Here is a 17417-nt window from a genome sequence, read left to right on the forward strand (position 1 = left end):
CTATGCGTGGGCGGGTCCAGGGAATGTGATTGGTCGAGACTGGTTGAGTTAGAAAAAATAAAATGGTGGCCAAGAAAGCAGCTGGAGCACAAATTTAGTGTAAATAAGGTTATATTGTTAGTGTTAAAAGCACAGAGAAACTATATCAACACTATTAAAGGGATAGTTCATTACAAAATGAAATTTTTTCATAAATCATCCCTGTGTCGTTCCAAACCCAGACCTGCCAATATGTACGCATTTTGCGTAGCAGGTACGCATTTTAACCTCAAAGTACACTGGTACGATTTGTAAACTACGCAAAACCTGGTGACGCCTCTGCCATACGCAGTACTCAAAACAAGCAAAAGAAGAATGTGTTTAATCATAGCACAGGGTTCATGGGTCGCACAGGGTTGTATGGCCTATCAATAACAAGAGTCTGCAATCCATGGAACCACAAAACCCACATTATCCCCTTCCACCCGCACTTTGACGTTTTTTTTCAAATGAGAGTCAAAACGTCTGATCCGCTAAGGTAAACAGGTCGGGGTTGGATGAGGAAAGTTAAAATACTGAATTAGCTTAATCCTTTGTAGTCGACAATCTCGCAGGCTCCTTTCATAACGTGCACTTGACCGCTAGATGCGCTAACATTACTTCTGATTTATAAATGAGCGCTTACGAAAAGTTACCATGATTTTACCTTGTACCATAGGTGCTGATTCTGCGAGAGAGCATCCAGTGTTGGTCAAATAAAAACAAAGTTCACTCTCAGTGAAGGGAATCCGCCTGACATCCGAGCAGAGCGAATTTAATTCACTCTGCAATTACGCGGCCGCAACACATGCTCCGGTCTTGCATAAAAGTAATTGGCTGGCTCGCATTAGATTATTTGCATAAGGTGATCTGATTGGCTGGTGCACGTGTTGTCGCTTGAAAAATTGAGATGTTCAACTTCTGCGCGAGCAACGGGTCCACAATTCAGTTCGGCAATGTATGATGTCACCCATTAAAAGTAAATGAAAAGCGTTAACGCTTACACCCCGTGTGAAAGTACAGTTACCCTAATTGCTCCCCGGGCGCTGCAATAGCTGCCCACTACTCCGTGTGTGTGTGTGTGTGTTCACTACTCACTGTGATGGGTTAAATGCAGAGGTCAAATTTAGAGGATGCGTTGCATACTTGACAAGCTTGTCACTTTTCTATTCACTTCAAGATTGTAGCTGGACCATTACAAGAGATGCTATATTAACAGAAGTGACAAAATGCTAAGCTAAGCTAGCTCTTGTGAGATATGTTTTCAGTAATTCTGTGTGTTGACTCATTGTTGTCTGATCTTCATTCAGGAACTACTGCCCTCTACCTGTTCCTCGGCATGCACCCCGATCTGACCAGCAATTACCCCAGCAAAGAGACCTTTGAGGAAATTCAGTTCTTCAATGGCCGAAACTACCACAGAGGCATTGACTGGTGTGTGCTTCTTGATATATCTCTTTCTATTGTTGTGAATAGAAACCTTTTGTTGCTCGTCTTTAGCTTTGTTAGCTGTGATCTCTTCTTGATAATGCCCGATTTAACCCTTATGTGTTGTTGGGGATGTTTTCATCCACTGCAAGGTTTTTTTACTCTTAATTTGGCCACAACTTTATCACTGTTTTGGCAAATTGAATGATTTTTGGTGACAAATCTTATATTTACATATATTTGAAGAAAATGCTTTGAAATTTTTCCGTGGGCAAATTTACTACCTTTTTGTGTTGTAAGTGGATGAAAACATCTACTAAATTCAACGGCTGTAAAAATGTATCAGATTTAAAAAAAAATCCAATTTTTTTGCATAAATCTGTTAATCAACCTCAGTACTGATCAAAACTATCAAATCTTCACAAAAATTCCATGTTTTTAACTCTTTAATTTCCTAGTTCATAAGTGGTGTCACTGATTAGGGGAAAAAAACACACACAAAATGACAGATTTTCAATATAAAAAGTGATTGTAACCTGGATTTTTTTTACCTTTTTCAAAGTCTTGGGCATGTCAAAGTTTGGTAAAACATTGGCTTTGAAGCATTTTTAGTTTTTGTGTAGCATCAGTTTTTCTTTTTTCTCCCTCATTTATTGTTAGTAAATTGACTTCCATTATAACCACATTTTTTGATTGCAGCGCTGTGACACCTTTTTATTATGCATTTTTGAATGTTGGTGTTTTTTCCTTTTGCTGGGAGGTCGAGTTTGTCATTTTTGCTGTTGATCACCGTGTGGCACTATTGGCCCTTTGGTGGCCCTGTGCAGGAACAGAGCTTAGTTTCTGGCGTGTACAGTGGGTTATATGGAGTATAACTCCATAATAAAAACGTGTGTGTGTGTGTTCATTGTTCAGTTTATATGAAGTTGTTTTTGTGTTCATAATAGATGATGTTCAGAAATCTGATGCAGAGAAGATTTTTACAGAAAACCTTTTGTACTCACACACACACACACACACACACACACACACACACACACACACACACACACACACACACGTTTTTATTATGGAGTTATACTTTATGGAACGCAATGTACAGGCCAGAGATTGTGCTCTGTTTTTGCACAGGGCTACTAAAGGGTTAATAGTGCCACATGGTGATCAACAGTAAAAAAGACAAATTTGACCTCTTAGCAAAAGGAAAAAACACCAACATTCAAAAATGCATGATAAAAAGGTGTCATAGCTCTGCAATCAAAAAATGTGGTTGTAATGGAGGTCAATGGGGAAAAAACAGCCACTGGCAATAAATGAGGGAGAAGAAATGAGGTCTGATGCTACACAAAAACTAAAAATGCTTCAAAGCCAATGTTTTTACCAAACTTTGACAAGCCCAAGGCAGTGAAAAAGGTTTTAAAAATCCAGTTTACAATCACTTTTTATATTCAACATTTTTCATTTTGTGTGTGATTCTTCCCCAAATCAGTGACACCACTTATAAACTTGGCAATGAAAGAGTTAAAATCATAGAATTTTTGTGAGGATTTGGTGGTTTGGATCAGTGCTGAGGTTGATGGGCGGATTTGTGTAGAAAAAATTGGAAAAAAATATTCATCCGATGCATTTTTATAGCCGTTGAATTTACGAACGGTAGTAAATTTGAACAATGCACAAGAGTTAAAGACTTGATGAAGATGATGTTTTGCTTCATTTCAGTTCGATTCAGCTTTATTAGATAGCGATATATATGTCAAGACGAGTATCTTAAGTTAAATCATCTCAAAAACCTAAACCAAAAATATTAACGACAAATATTAAAATGCTGTAGAAAGAGAACTTCTCCTCCTTATATTCTTACTAGCATTAATGATGAACAAATCACGGCTGTGACATAATATGAAGGCTATTGGATGCTACTGGATTGTGTCCCACCCCAAATAATGCGTCAGTGGAGGAAAGTAAACTCTCCTCATCAAGCAATTTCATGGGGTTTTAAAAGTCCAATAGCTCTTATTAACTGCTGTGAAAGTACAGAGATTTTGAAAGCATGGCAAGCTTTGATGCTAATAGTATTAGAAGACATGGAGGCTAATGTTCCCTTGAGAGAAAGGCATTATGGGTCATTTTGAAACACAGCAAACTACTTCAAATCGTCTCTCTCACATCCTGTGCCTTTCTTTTGATAGTTGTTAACATGAGATATTTAATTTCACAGAGAAACTGTGCTATAAACATGTTTTTCACAGATGTCGACACCACACGTGTCTGCCATGTCGCCTTATTAAATTTTCCATTCCCTTTGGATTTCCTCTTGTTTGTGTTGAACAGAAATGAATGTTATGCTAACTGTTTTTATTGTGTGTGTGGTCTTTTATTGTAAATTTGCTAGGTACATGGAGTATTTCCCTTTACCCTCCAACACTAGTTCCGATTTCTACTTTGAGAAAAGCGCCAATTACTTTGACTCGGAGGTCGCGGCCCGGCGCGCAGCTGCCCTTTTGCCCAAAGCCAAAATCATCACCATTCTGATCAACCCAGCTGACAGAGCCTATTCCTGGTATCAGGTCAGTCTCAAACTTCTCATGTGTCATCGTCAGGGTTAAATAAAGCCTCCATTCGTGCTCCAGACTGTAGATGCAATCTGCAATGTGGTGGTGGGTTTTTTTCTAGTGTGAAGAATGTAATTCTGTTTGGGTTTTATAATTAAAAAACCTGCAGAGGTGTAGATGATAGCACCTTTAGGATTGCAGAATGACACCACTTCTGTACCTGAATTTTACACTTCTGTAGTTTTGTCATTTTCTTTTTAATCAAGGTTTCATTAGTAGTTTAAGATGGTAATTTAGTTTCACATAACAATTTTCACCCTGAATGTTACAAATTAAAACTTATATGTAACTTATATTGACACTGCAGTCTCTTTAAGGTGAAATTTTGGCCCCACTTGTGCTACCAAAAAAAAATAAGGATCACCGTTTTCTGAGCCCTCCCACGTCTTCCATTGGTTGGACAAACAGTCGTGCTTCAAACTTACATCAGCATTGCAGTGTCAAAGTGTTTGCATGATAAAATCAAGAGGCAACCTTCCCATCTCTGTGATGAAACCAACACAGAATTGACTTAAACTGGAATTCATCGACAGGGCAAAATGATACCCATTTTAAAATGCCCAACTTTACAGCCTGGTACAAAAAGTGTTTTTGGTCTATATAGCTAATTTTACCCTTCGTGACAACTGCCACTGCTGTACTACTGTCAAACTAGAAGGGCGTGGTTTCAGCAACCAGCCACCTCAGATTTACCTACGTCCCGCCTCTATACCCATTTTCGGTCGTCTGCGAGTGATGCGTGATGACGTGCTGCCAAGATGGTGACGGCACTATTGGCTTCAAAAAAGCTCTTTACAAACCTATGGGTGATGTCACGGACACTACATCCATATTTTTTACAGTCTATGTGTAAAACAGAGAGCGTTTTTATACTGGGCTCATTTGTTTTGTTCGGAGCACGAGTGTGAATGCGAATGTTGTCTGTTTTCACTCTCATTTGATTCTACGGAACCCCGGGTTCACTTGCGTAATCTCTCTTCATCACCAACGCGCATGTACAAGAGGATGTAAATCACAACACGTCTCAGCATATCTTTAGTTTTTTATATGTCGGTGTTGTCATGCACAGCAGAGAGAGCGACAGTTGTGCATATGAGTTAATGCATAATTCATCAGAATCAAATGGTCGACATTATTGGCTAAAACGCATGCGCCGGTTACTTTTGCACGAGTGCGCACACGAGTCTAAGGTTCACGCAAACCGACGAGTTCCATCGCAACCAAGCTCAGACCACCTCCTTCGTGTAGTCCCGGGGTCGGTACCCCAGTGCTCCCAGCTTCGCGTGGCAGCTTTCACATTTCAAGTTTTTTGTGCGAGCCGTGCCTGGTATCGCACAAAACTACTTGTTTGAAACCGCGAGACAAATAATGTAAAAGTACTCTAGACAGTCACATCGTTTAAACTTTTACGGGGAATGGCCGAAAATTACGAAATGGCATCCTAATAATTTGTCTTTGCATATTATCTCTTTCTTGCCATTATCTGGTCAATTAAGAGACAACGCTTCCCTGCCAATGACGATTTTTTTAATGACAGTGCATATTTCCGCTATCATCCATTAGGTGGTGCTCTTACCTGACTTATAAAACACTGAAGCATCCACCGTTTTAAAAACTGTGTATGTTTTGGTTATTATTCTGAATGTGATCTTTATCAAAAATCCTTAACAAAAATTCAATTATTTCAGCTTTTTGCTCAAAATTTAGTTTTTTTTAAAATTGGGCTGTGACATTAAAAATGTCTGTCTGAAATCGATTCTGGATTGCAAGGCTGCAATTCTTTTTCATGCACCGTTTGTGCGTGTACTACAGCGTTTTGGTCAGTAGGAAGTCCTTATCAATCTAAAATCATTATGAGTCAGAGTCATTTGTCACGATCATTCAGTTAAACAAAATAATTCAAAGTATGTTTTATTATCATGAAAATACCTGAAACAATTTGAAGAACAGTGATATAAATATTCTTATAGACATTTCCTGGAATAGCGTTTTTAATGGTACTTCATCTGCGGTACAAATGGAGTTTTTGCACGAGAGCGCCCCCTGGCTTTTGGATGCGCCGGGATTTCACCATAATTCATTAAAATGCATTTATTAAAAAACGCACATTTGCACAATAAATCGTCACAGGCTTATTTTAAAAGAACCCTTCCAATATTTAAGAGGTGATAAAGGAAAACAAATAAAGATAAGATGAAACAGTTTTCTGCTTGTTTTTTGAGGGTCTGTTCCTTTCATTTCAGATATTGTATGTTTTTACATAACATTTTTCTGGAAGACACTAGCTGGCAACTTTTTTAAAAAACGCTAGCGTTTTAAAACATCTTACACACCTTTAAACACCTACACTGGCTTGCAGGAAGAGGGGAAAAACCTTCAGCTGGGTCTTCTTCATGAAATGCTAATGAGAACAGGTTCCAATGTCAGAATGGGAGAGATCAGAAGATACATTATAAGTAAATAAATGTAAACAGGAAAAGCTTAAAAAAATCACAGATTACCCTTAGGGTCAACTGCTTTACCCACACTGCCATTAAAATATTTTGTATGCAAATCACATCTCTGTCTCTATTTGTTGTCATTGCTGTGTTCCAGCACCAGAGGGCTCACGATGATCCTGTGGCTCAGAAATACACATTCCATGATGTCATAACAGCTGGCCGGGACACTCCCATCAAACTGAGGGTCCTCCAGAGCCGCTGTCTGGTGCCCGGCCTGTACGCCACACACTTACAGCGTTGGCTTACACACTATCACCCCAGCCAGGTATCAACCTGTTTTTAAACATGTTTTCATAATGTCAGAAAAGTCTGCATCAGTCACTAAAGGGTTATTTTTGTGAGCTAGGCTGTGAACTCCCAGGCTAGCTAAATACTTTTTTTTGTTATTTACTGTTTTCTACATAAAATCATCATGCATAATATAAAGAACAGTTTAGGAAAATATAACCTTGATGTCTTTAATATTGGCCAAGTAAAGCCAAATGGATACTAGGGACATCCGTATATGCGCGCCGTCCACATGATGTCATTTTCATCATCAGGAGGGTCTGCGGGCACCGTCCGCGTGCGTGCGTACAGCCCGCGTACGACAGTGCATGCGCTTGGAAATGTTGAGACAGGACACTACACTGTAAACAATAACACCAAGGCAATAGACAGCATTTGCACACACACACCATCATCTTTTATTCATTTATTTTCACTTCTTTCAAAAACAGAAATGTGTGGAGCATTTTTGTCACCATAATGTTTGATTTCTGTTCTTTGTTTTATGGTTGATTGTTGTAAACTGTGTTTGCAGTGGTGGATTGGCTACTTTTCTTCATCTATCCTATTTTTTTAATGTACTGTAAATGTTGCAAGGCTGGTAGAGTAATAGTTCGAATAAGAAATTATTTGTATTGCGTATACGTGTCCAACGCGGCCATCCGCGTGTAGCCACGGGGAGTATACTTGGAAAGCTGCCCGGACGTGGAAAAAGTATACCCCGGCCTTAAGTTTCAAATTCTCAATATAACATTCTACATTAAAAAAGTCGCACCAGATTTAAATTTCATTTCTGTAATGCCTGTGACTGTGTTATTTTTATATTGATTCATATGTAAACACTAAGATTTCATTTCAGATGACCTTATAAACTAAGATAAACTTGTGTCTCCTTAGATCCTGGTCCTGGATGGACAGATGCTGAGGACAGAGCCTTCATCAGTGATGGACAAAATCCAAAAGTTTCTAGCCCTGACAAACATACTCAACTACCACAAGATCCTCGCGTAAGCACCCCGTCCCCAAGCACAACGAGTTTCCCATTTCTTTTTAATGACTGACAATTAAGAGGCTTCGCCGGCATTAACAAGCAATGTATTATTGAGCACCTGAGGTGTGATACAGTCGCTTTGAAGTCTCATCTTACTTTTTAATTACCTGCTTTTTCACATGCACACTTGCTCCAGCTATTTTCTCTATATATGCTCAGTTTTTTTGTATTCACTCACATAATCTCATAAGCAATAACATCTGTGAGCCACATGTCCTGATAGCCAATCAAGTAGGTTGTCCTGTCCTGTCTCTCCGAAGGCTTCGCTGTGCACCATCTGTCTGTTATTTTCTCTTTTGATCAGGCTGATGTAGAAACATTTCCAGCTTTTCCTTATTCCTCCACTTTTTTTTTCCTAATGCAGGTTTGATCCCAAGAAGGGCTTCTGGTGCCAGCTGCTCGACGGAGGGAAGACCAAATGCCTGGGGAAGAGTAAGGGGAGGAGATATCCTGACATGGATGTTGATGTGAGTCATTTACTATGGAATTGGAATTAAAAGCATCTTGATCCGGTCAACGCTTATTTTAAAATAAATACATACGCTCAGTTATAAGAGCATTACGCAAAAAATGCAAAAGTTGTGCGTTTGATTTCCAAGAAACACGCATACTAATAAAATAGTCAATGTTGACAATAGCACAATTATGTACAGCAGTACCCTAAACAAGAAGTTAGAGATGTAACGATTACCGGTTTAATGGTTAACGGAGATAAAAATGACCAACGGTTAGTATTACTGTGCCAGTGTCACGGTTCGAAAACCTCTGTCCAGCGTCAACCAATTTTGCTCCCATGTGTTTGTGATGACAGTGCCTCACTGACTGAATTTATATCCAAAAAAAATTCACATTTAGGGAAATCTAGTTGTATTATTCATCTTTCCTATTTATTTTCCATTAAATGATGTGTTTGGAAGAGTTTAAAGCTCGGTTTGTTTCTTCGGTGATTGCTGTGAACGCAGGTGTAGTGCAGCTCTTTACTGGGTCCTAAAGTACACCTAATTTCTCACAACATACCCTGACAGATGACTTCTGATTTGTCCTGTTTATATGAAAATCTTTTTTACTCACTCTGTTCATCTAGTTCAGATAAAACATTTATCTCACGACCCCAAATGTGCCATGATTAATATAAATGTTATTTATTTGATGTTTATGCGAACAAAAGTGCACTTACATGTAAAATCAACTTTAAATTTGGTTTGCATCAGAACTTTTTTTTACATTTCTAGAAATATTATTTATAATCATGGTGATTTTGGTCACTATAAATAATTTTCATACCGTTTCATCTCGAAAAGAAGTTAATAGAAACAGAGCGCAGTTATGCTAATTTGAAAACCACGCCCACCGGGGGAAAAACAATCCATCCGTCTCCATTGACTTTGTGTTGGGAGAGGCCGCCTCCTTGTCATTTCTGGCTTGTAGCAAGATCAGAGTGGTGCCTGAATGCTGCTGTGTGACAGGATGTACATGTAACAAGCCAAAGAAAAACAGAAATACGTTTTTATAAGCTGTCGAGCCGTAAAATCCAGCCTTTAAGGAGAATAAAGTGGATTGCCGACTATGTTTCCCTCTATTGGGCGCAGTTTTACTAATATGAGTACTATGAAAAGTTGCCTGTTTCCACTTTTGTGTCTTTAAACGCTTGTTTTTTGGGGGGTTGACAGCTTATAAAAACGTATTTCTGGGTTTTTTGGCTTGTTAGCTGTACATATTGTCACACAGCAGCTTTTAGGCATTATTCAGTTTTTTGTTAAAAGCCAGAAATGAGAAGGAGGCAGCATCTCGCAATACAAAGTCAATGGAGACGGATGGATTGCTTTCCCCTCGGTGGACGTGGTTGTCAGGTTATGACGCGTTGCGCTCTGTCTCTATATCCAATAACTTGCATTGTAAACACAATATGGCTGTTTTTTATCTATCTGTGCCATTTTTTGCATTAGTTACCCCAGGTTCATTCCAACAGATTTATTTTAAGGAAGGGCCTGGAGCATCAGTTAAATGTCTTTTAAAAGTGCATGATAAGGAATGGGCTCATTCGGATGCTGAGGACCTTGATGTTACCTTGAGGCTTTCCGGCAGAAATATCCGAGTTAATGAGGGGTGAATGAACAGACGCCTGGTTCTGCAGACGCAGTGGGAGTAGCGGCACTCCTGAGAGAAAGAGCTGTAGAGCAAGCAGGACACTGTCATTACAGACACACACACAGCAGCGGATGCGGGTTCATGACCCTTTTTAAGCCAGAGGCATGTGGAATAATATCCCGTCAAAAAATATTTAAATGTTCAGCAGAGGATTTGTCCTATTTTACATTGTAGATTATTTGTATTTTTTGGATTCGTATGCACTGGGTGGACACTTTTGTCCAAAGTGACTTACAGTTAGGGATGAAAAGTAGCGATTAATTCATTAATCGTTAGTTGATTGACCTTATCAATCGAATAACGATTAACTGATAAGCGGCTATTTTCTTGAGAATGTAAATTTCTCACTGTATCAGTAGTGTTTTTAACATAAAAAGCAAAATATTGCTTATATACACTGAATAAAAGTGCATGTTATATTGCTCAATTGATGTTTTATTTTAATAGTTGGGATACAGTACAGATAATGGCATTTATGTAGTTTAACAAAATAAATTATCCACAGAAAATTAAAATACATCAAAAAATAATTGTGCACTGGCTGACCTGTTGCATGTGAAACATTAAAGGTATTGCGGAGGATTTTCTTTTTCTGGGTGGATCATCAAGACTATTGGTCCTCCTAGTTGTCAATCAGGAGTGTTACGCAATTGCATTTTTTTAAAAAGTAGAGAAGGCGTATCTTTTCTAAAATTCGACAAAATCTCCAGACGCGGAAGAGGTAGCAAAAACGTGCTATAGTTGGACGCTTGAATAGTTTGAGTTTACTTGCTTCATTCGGGTGTAAAGTTTTAGTCATTCGAGACATTCAGGTGGAAATTCGCATCATGGGAGGGCCTTTTGCGAGACTGCTCGCTCCCTGTAATCACGTCACTTCTAGAGCAAGCTCCTGATTGGTTAACGCGGCGCAAATATCTGTCAAAGTTCAGCTTTTTCAACTCGCACGTTTCCCAATGCTCAATTTGCGCGAAACACGCCATTTGCGCATACCGCGCCGCAGGATGCCTATTTGTGTCTTTGCATTGACTTAACATGTAAATCACTCACGCTTGTCGCCTCTTCCGTGTCTGGTGTGAATGCCACATTACAGTCTGTCTGGTTGTAGCTGTAACCAGATGTTTAGATGCAAACTTTGTCCTAACCAAATACAACAGAAGAAAACTGTAAGTGATAAATGCTGTGTCATGCATGCAAATCTAAGATTGTGTCCTAATCAGTCTCGACAACAATACAGCGTTTTGTCAGTGACTTACTTTCTCTTTCTAAAGCATCAGAAAAGCACAGAGAAGTCTCATTGGTGCAAGATCCTGTTTCACATAAATTACATACATACTGACTCCATCCTTTTCCTCCACAGTCTCGGAACTTCCTGAGAGAGTATTACCATGAGCACAACATTGAGCTCTCCAAGCTGCTGTACAAAATGGGCCAGCCGCTGCCTAGCTGGCTCCGAGAGGAACTGCTCCACAGTAGGTAGCCTCAGCTGGGGGGTGGGGACACACCTGTCAGACTCAAACACCCCAAGTTTTGAGGGGACTCACCTTCTTGTCCACCCCTGTCAGCCGCCGGCCACACGGTTGGTCAAGTCTCCTCCAGCGACCTTGCGGAACTTCAGTTCAGGGTACTGAGCATCTGGGGGACAAGATGGAGATGTAGAGAAAAGCGAGGAAAATGCACTCGGGTGCACTTGTGGTTCTGTTCCGTTTTGGAGAACAGTGAGGTGCCCAAGACACAGCCTTGGGGTACACCCGCCACAACAAATTGACACGGGATCACGATGGGAGGCTTCAGAAAGACATTCTACTACTTCCCTGGTGTGTTGAAGAACTAGGGAGCTCTGTCATAATGTTCAAACTGGACACGCGAATGGGAGAGGAGGAGCATTTATAGGGCGTTGATCATCATCAACACTCAAGTCAGTTACTGATTAAACAAGTGCCAGGGTGGAAAAAGTCAGACGTTTTATTAGTTAAATGTTTTTTTAACACTCATTTCATGTGTTGCACAGCACAAGGCCTTTGGCCTTGTAGTTTCATTCTTCTTTTTTTATGTAAGATATTGAGTCCATTCATTACAGCTGCACCTCCCTCCAGGCTTAAAATGTGACTTTTAAAGGTGAAATTTCATTACGATGTATTTATGGCTATTAATTTCAAATCCACAGGACAGCTTAATAATGTGTGATTAATTGTGGTACTAAAACACAGATAAGCTACATCCATAATAAATGTGACTGTAAATATAAAAGTGTAAAAAGCGGGGTATGCCTTCGGCCCGTGTGCAGCAACTGCCTTAATTCAACTATCAATTACGGTTAAATTCACAAAAGTATACAGCGGACGCGTTAAGACGTGCCTCGAGGGGCCTGATCTTTTAATATTAATTGAACCATGAATGTCGAGAATTGGACCCTTGTGTTATTTTGGCATTGTATCCCAAATCTCACTGGAGCGATAAGTAGTTTTGTCAGCAAGGTTGTTGCCATTTTAATGATTTGCAAAATTCGTCTGCCAATAGCAGTCTTTTATCCTTTTATTGAATGTTTTACTCATTTTACCCCTAATTTTTATGTGATTGTTTAGCATCTAATTACTTTGCATTCAGGATTGTCATCAGAATGTGTTTAGGAATGTATTGCCTCCACCGTTTAAATGGCCATTATGACTCTGTGCTCTGAAGTAGGAACTGTTGATTGCTATTGGACTGACTGTATGAATTACACTCATGAATGTAAGTGAGGAAGCTGTATAATAGACATGATGCAGGCGGGGCAGTCCGTGGAGAGCTCCACAAAGCCCCATAACCCGGTCCTGGGGCTGAATTAAACCACTTCTTTAATGCATTTTATTTCTGAAGACTTGCTGCTGAAATGAGAAGTCATGAAACGAGCACAAACCTCATTTTATGTATAGCATCAAATTAATTGGATTTCATTTTTATTCTTTGAAAAGTTTCCTGCACTTTCTTCTGTACTTCCACGCTCGATTACTTCTGAGCTCACGTCACACTAACAGCTGTGTGAACTATACGTTCATCCAAAGAGGCCATTAATTGTCTTTTTTATTATAATCCCCCTAAAAAAGTAGTGGCTGTAACTAATAACCGACATTGGCTTCCATTTCGAAGACACTGTTAATAAGTCCAGCTTGTGGTTATAGGATTTTACAATAACGTGTGGGTTCTGCGGCACCAATTCTTGTTTTAGGAAGGGGGACATTTGGGTAAGAGGTCACGTGCTGTACGCACAGTTTCGCAATATTACAAATAGAGAGCGGACGGTATCAGAGAGCGTTTATTTTCTATAATACAGATCGTATTTGTAAAAACTGTACAGCGTGTTGTTTTCTTCATTGACTTGGAAGTATGATGCTTGAGAAGCACAAAATTTGTGTTGTTGACCGGAAAAAACATTTCAATGCATTTTTCTTGTGGGAAGGATATCACTACACTCTAATATTTTGCCATCAGACTTTAGACATCACTAGTTGACATTTACCTTTTACAAATAGTTTTCTGGGTCTCAAGTAGTTTACAACTGTCTACGGTACAAAACCTTACATGCTGCTCTCGGATTAATCATATAATCACATGTAATATTCTAATTTTCCATTATAATTTAGTCCTCTCCCTAGTTGACAATTGACATTATAAATGCAATATATTGTGTTTCCTGAATAGGAAGTTTCGCACCAAGCACAAGTTATGTTTAAATAAAATGTCAGTCGCAGTGTACAGAATCAGTTTATTGTGAATGAATGGAACAGAGAGAATATTAAATATTATGTTTTTTTTATATTTTGACAACACGGAGATGTGCAGAGGGGTCCCCATGATTTTCACACTGCCAATATTGTGCTTTCTGTATCATAATGTAGGGCATCGATAGATAGAATAAAATAACTGTAAGGAAATAATCATCTGGACTGTACAATCAAACCTACCGTTGTTAATATTTTTTATTGTTGGTAGCCAATATTTTTGTGATTAATTTGCAAATAAAGAAACCACTGTCTTTCTAGTTCTCTGTGTCTGCTTTTTACATTATATACAGTTGTGGACAAAAATATTAGCGCTTTTGGTAAATATGAGCAAAGAATGCTGTGAAAATAAATCCACAATATCACAAAATGATGTTTCATTTAAGTAAAACAAGTGAAAGTGTGTGGGGGGATTGAATAAATAAATATGTTTTTCTCTAATACACACTGGACACAATTATTGGCCCCCTTTGAAATTTTTATGAGTAAAAATATCTCTGGTATATTCCTGTTGATGTTAACATTTTCTTAGCTAACCATGGTGACTAAAAAGATGATGTTGTCCAGTCATAACTTCAGTTTCACAGGAGAATAATTGAAGAGTTTGGTTCCAAAACGCAATAAATCCATTTTGACTAATTTTGGTAGTAATTTGTTTTCTATACTAAGAAAGTGACAAGATGAAAACCACTCTTTTCTGTTACAAACTTTCACATAGCATCTTTAGGTTATAAAAACATAAATCAATCCAATGCATAATTAGATTTTCAAAGGTTTATTATAAAAACTTATTTTTTCTGCAAAATGCAACAAATCCATGACAAGTTTTTTTTTCAAAATGCTATAAATCTATTGAATCAATATATAAATGCGCATTCATCTTTGCCATGTTATGTTAATTTAGTTGACTAGTGATATACACCGATTTAAAAAATAAACATTAATGGCAATAATCAAAACACTGTCATTGCTGCGGTTATACTTGGGACATTATCACTGAACTTTTTTTACAGCGATCAGCTGTAAAAAGTTTTGGTCCTGCTCCATTTTCGTTGACTGAGTAAAATAATGTAAAGTTTTTCATAAGATCTGCTGGGGTCAATGTGTTAACATGACAGAAGCTTGATGCTGTCGTGTGAGAACAAGCAACAGACGGCATTTTTCCATCTCCCGAGTGCCTCTCGCGTAAATTATTAAATGTTGATGGCTTACGTTTCTTCCCCGCCACAGAAACCATCACAGGTTTATCAATGCCATTAAAGTATTATTTTGTTTTTGTTTGTTTGTTGATCACGAAGTAGAAAGAAGATGAGGAAAAATAGGATTCTGTGTGTATTCAACGCTCCGCCATTATTGTTTACAATGCGTGGAATGACACTGGGATTGAGTAAGCGGATTTATTGCATTCTGCAGAGAAGGAGGACTGGGGTTTGTCGTGGTTCGGAAAAAAGGGGAGAAAAGATGACAGAATAACAATGAATAATTGACTTTTTAATACTGACCATATACAGACTATTTGTTTTAAATAGCGTTTTGGAACCAAACTCTTCAAATATAATGTAACACAAAGCCAAAATCTCCTTATTCATTCATCACAAAGGGTAAAACCATAGACTATAGTTTTAATGTGTAGCAAAAGATTGTTGAGCTACACAAAGCAGATAGTGGCTTTAAGGAAAGAGTTAAACCATAAAAAAATCTATTTCCACAATCAGGGCAATATTGAACATGTTTTAATTGACTGGAGATGTTGTAAATCTGCCTGAAAGAGGACGCGTGTCTATATCATCTTAATGCTCAGCAAGGAGAATAAACTAAGTGGACAAAAACTTTCCAAGCATCACAGATGGAGAACTTCAGAAATCTGTTGAATCTTGGTGTCAAAAAGCTTAAAAAAAGTAATGAAGGAAAATAGCACCTCCATCAGATCAAGTTATTTGGGACACAGTTTAAGAAACAAATCCTCTGCTCTCATGCAAAAACAAACTCCAGTATATTTATTGGCCATACTGGAACTTTAAACAGGACTGAGTTCTGCGGATAAATGAAACAAAAACAAAAAAGAGTTTTTTGCAGCAAGCACACAAGATGGCTTTTGTGCACACAAGTGCTCCACGTCTACAGTCGCTGGACCTTCATTATTTTCAACCTAATTTTATATCAGAGGTCCTGGACACTTTCAGATACATAGATTATATCAAATACCAACAGATAAAAAAGTCAAAAACCTGACCTGCTCTGCTAGAAATCTTAAAATGTGTTAGGGCTTGAATCTTTCCTCAAGACATTGGTTCAAAACAAACATCAAAATCAACAAGAAATTGAGCACAAAATCAAGGCCATCCCAGTTCCCTGACCTGAATCATACAGAAAATGACTGAAGAGGAGAGAGCAGCAACATATGAAGGGTCTGGAGAAATTCTGTATGGAGGAATAATCTAAGATCACCTGCCATGAATTATTCAATCGCATCAGACATTATAATACAAGACTCAGAGCTGTTATGCTAATGGAGGTAGCAAAAAGGATTAAATGAAGGATGGCTAATAAAAACATTTATTATGTGACTCCCCCACCCACTTTCAAATAATTTTCATCAATGACATTTTTTATCTTTGCTAATTTTTTATACTTTCTTTTTTCATTTTTAATAATTTCTAAAAAAAAAAAAAGATAAAAACGATACAATGCAAATAAATTTCCCCAGCTTTCTTTGCTTTTATTTAGCAAGGGGGCTAATAATTTTGCCTTCAACTGTACATATACATAAATAAAAATAAATATATTTTTTTTATTTATTATATGGAGTAATTGCAATTTAAATATGGTCAATTATTGCATTATATTCAACTTAAATATCAAAGTACAGTTTAAATATAAAGGTAAAATATTTGAAAAGAAAAGGTTCTGGCTGGAAGGGGGATGGATGCATGGATAGATAGAAATACATACAATTATGCGATTGAATTCAGTTTTATCTTGTTATAAACATACAGCACCTGTACAGATATTACATACACAGACAATTACAGTTTGAAACATGATTATTACAGACAATGTCAGATGTAATGAAGAAGTGATAAAACAGTAAAGTTATTGGTGGAATAAATGCTGATGTTGTTTAGGGGTAAATAAGATATTGGCAATATTGTATTATGCATTATATGTTCATTTATTAATAAAATACTTTTTTAATTATAATATGCAATGTATTACATTTTTATAACAAATAGAATACAGAACATCATCTTAGCATCTCTAAATGCATATTGCAAGTGTGGCTTTGAACACCAAAATTGGCTTTTGAATCTGTATAAAACAATGATGTGTCACTCTTATAACAGACGTAAACTACAGCTGCATCTCAATCTGTTAACAGCAGGGCATCTGCGAGCATAGCTTGCCTCCACATCACACACTCCTGAAGCTGAGTGCAGAGCTCCACACTCAATCATACTGACACTGCCAATGAGCCGCTACATTAACCACAAACTGTTCATTTACATTTGGAAAGCTGAGCACTCTTTGTCCCATACAAATGTAACACAATATACTATATATGGCCCGAGTGATTTGTGTTTAGTATTTGAACAAGCAATACAGAAGCATTTGCTGTTATTCAAGGTGTCATTTG

The 17417-nt window shown here is 38.0% G+C and overlaps 1 protein-coding gene across 3 annotated transcripts in view; it reads left to right on the forward strand.

Moving 5' to 3' along the window:
* The window catches only part of ndst1b (N-deacetylase/N-sulfotransferase (heparan glucosaminyl) 1b), a 109071-nt gene extending 95028 nt beyond the window's left edge, over positions 1-14043 (forward strand). For all 3 annotated transcript variants that reach the window (XM_055179240.2, XM_055179241.2, XM_055179242.2), the window contains exons 11-16: positions 1329-1452; positions 3839-4013; positions 6654-6824; positions 7724-7833; positions 8242-8344; positions 11383-14043. In XM_055179240.2, the coding sequence (XP_055035215.1) occupies positions 1329-1452; positions 3839-4013; positions 6654-6824; positions 7724-7833; positions 8242-8344; positions 11383-11502 (803 nt within the window). In that variant the 3' untranslated portion in view covers positions 11503-14043. The remainder of the gene's footprint in view (positions 1-1328; positions 1453-3838; positions 4014-6653; positions 6825-7723; positions 7834-8241; positions 8345-11382) is intronic.
* Positions 14044-17417: the final 3374 nt, after the last annotated feature.

The sequence above is a fragment of the Misgurnus anguillicaudatus genome, chromosome 9 (genome assembly GCF_027580225.2).
Source record: "Misgurnus anguillicaudatus chromosome 9, ASM2758022v2, whole genome shotgun sequence".
Lineage (NCBI taxonomy): Eukaryota > Metazoa > Chordata > Actinopteri > Cypriniformes > Cobitidae > Misgurnus > Misgurnus anguillicaudatus.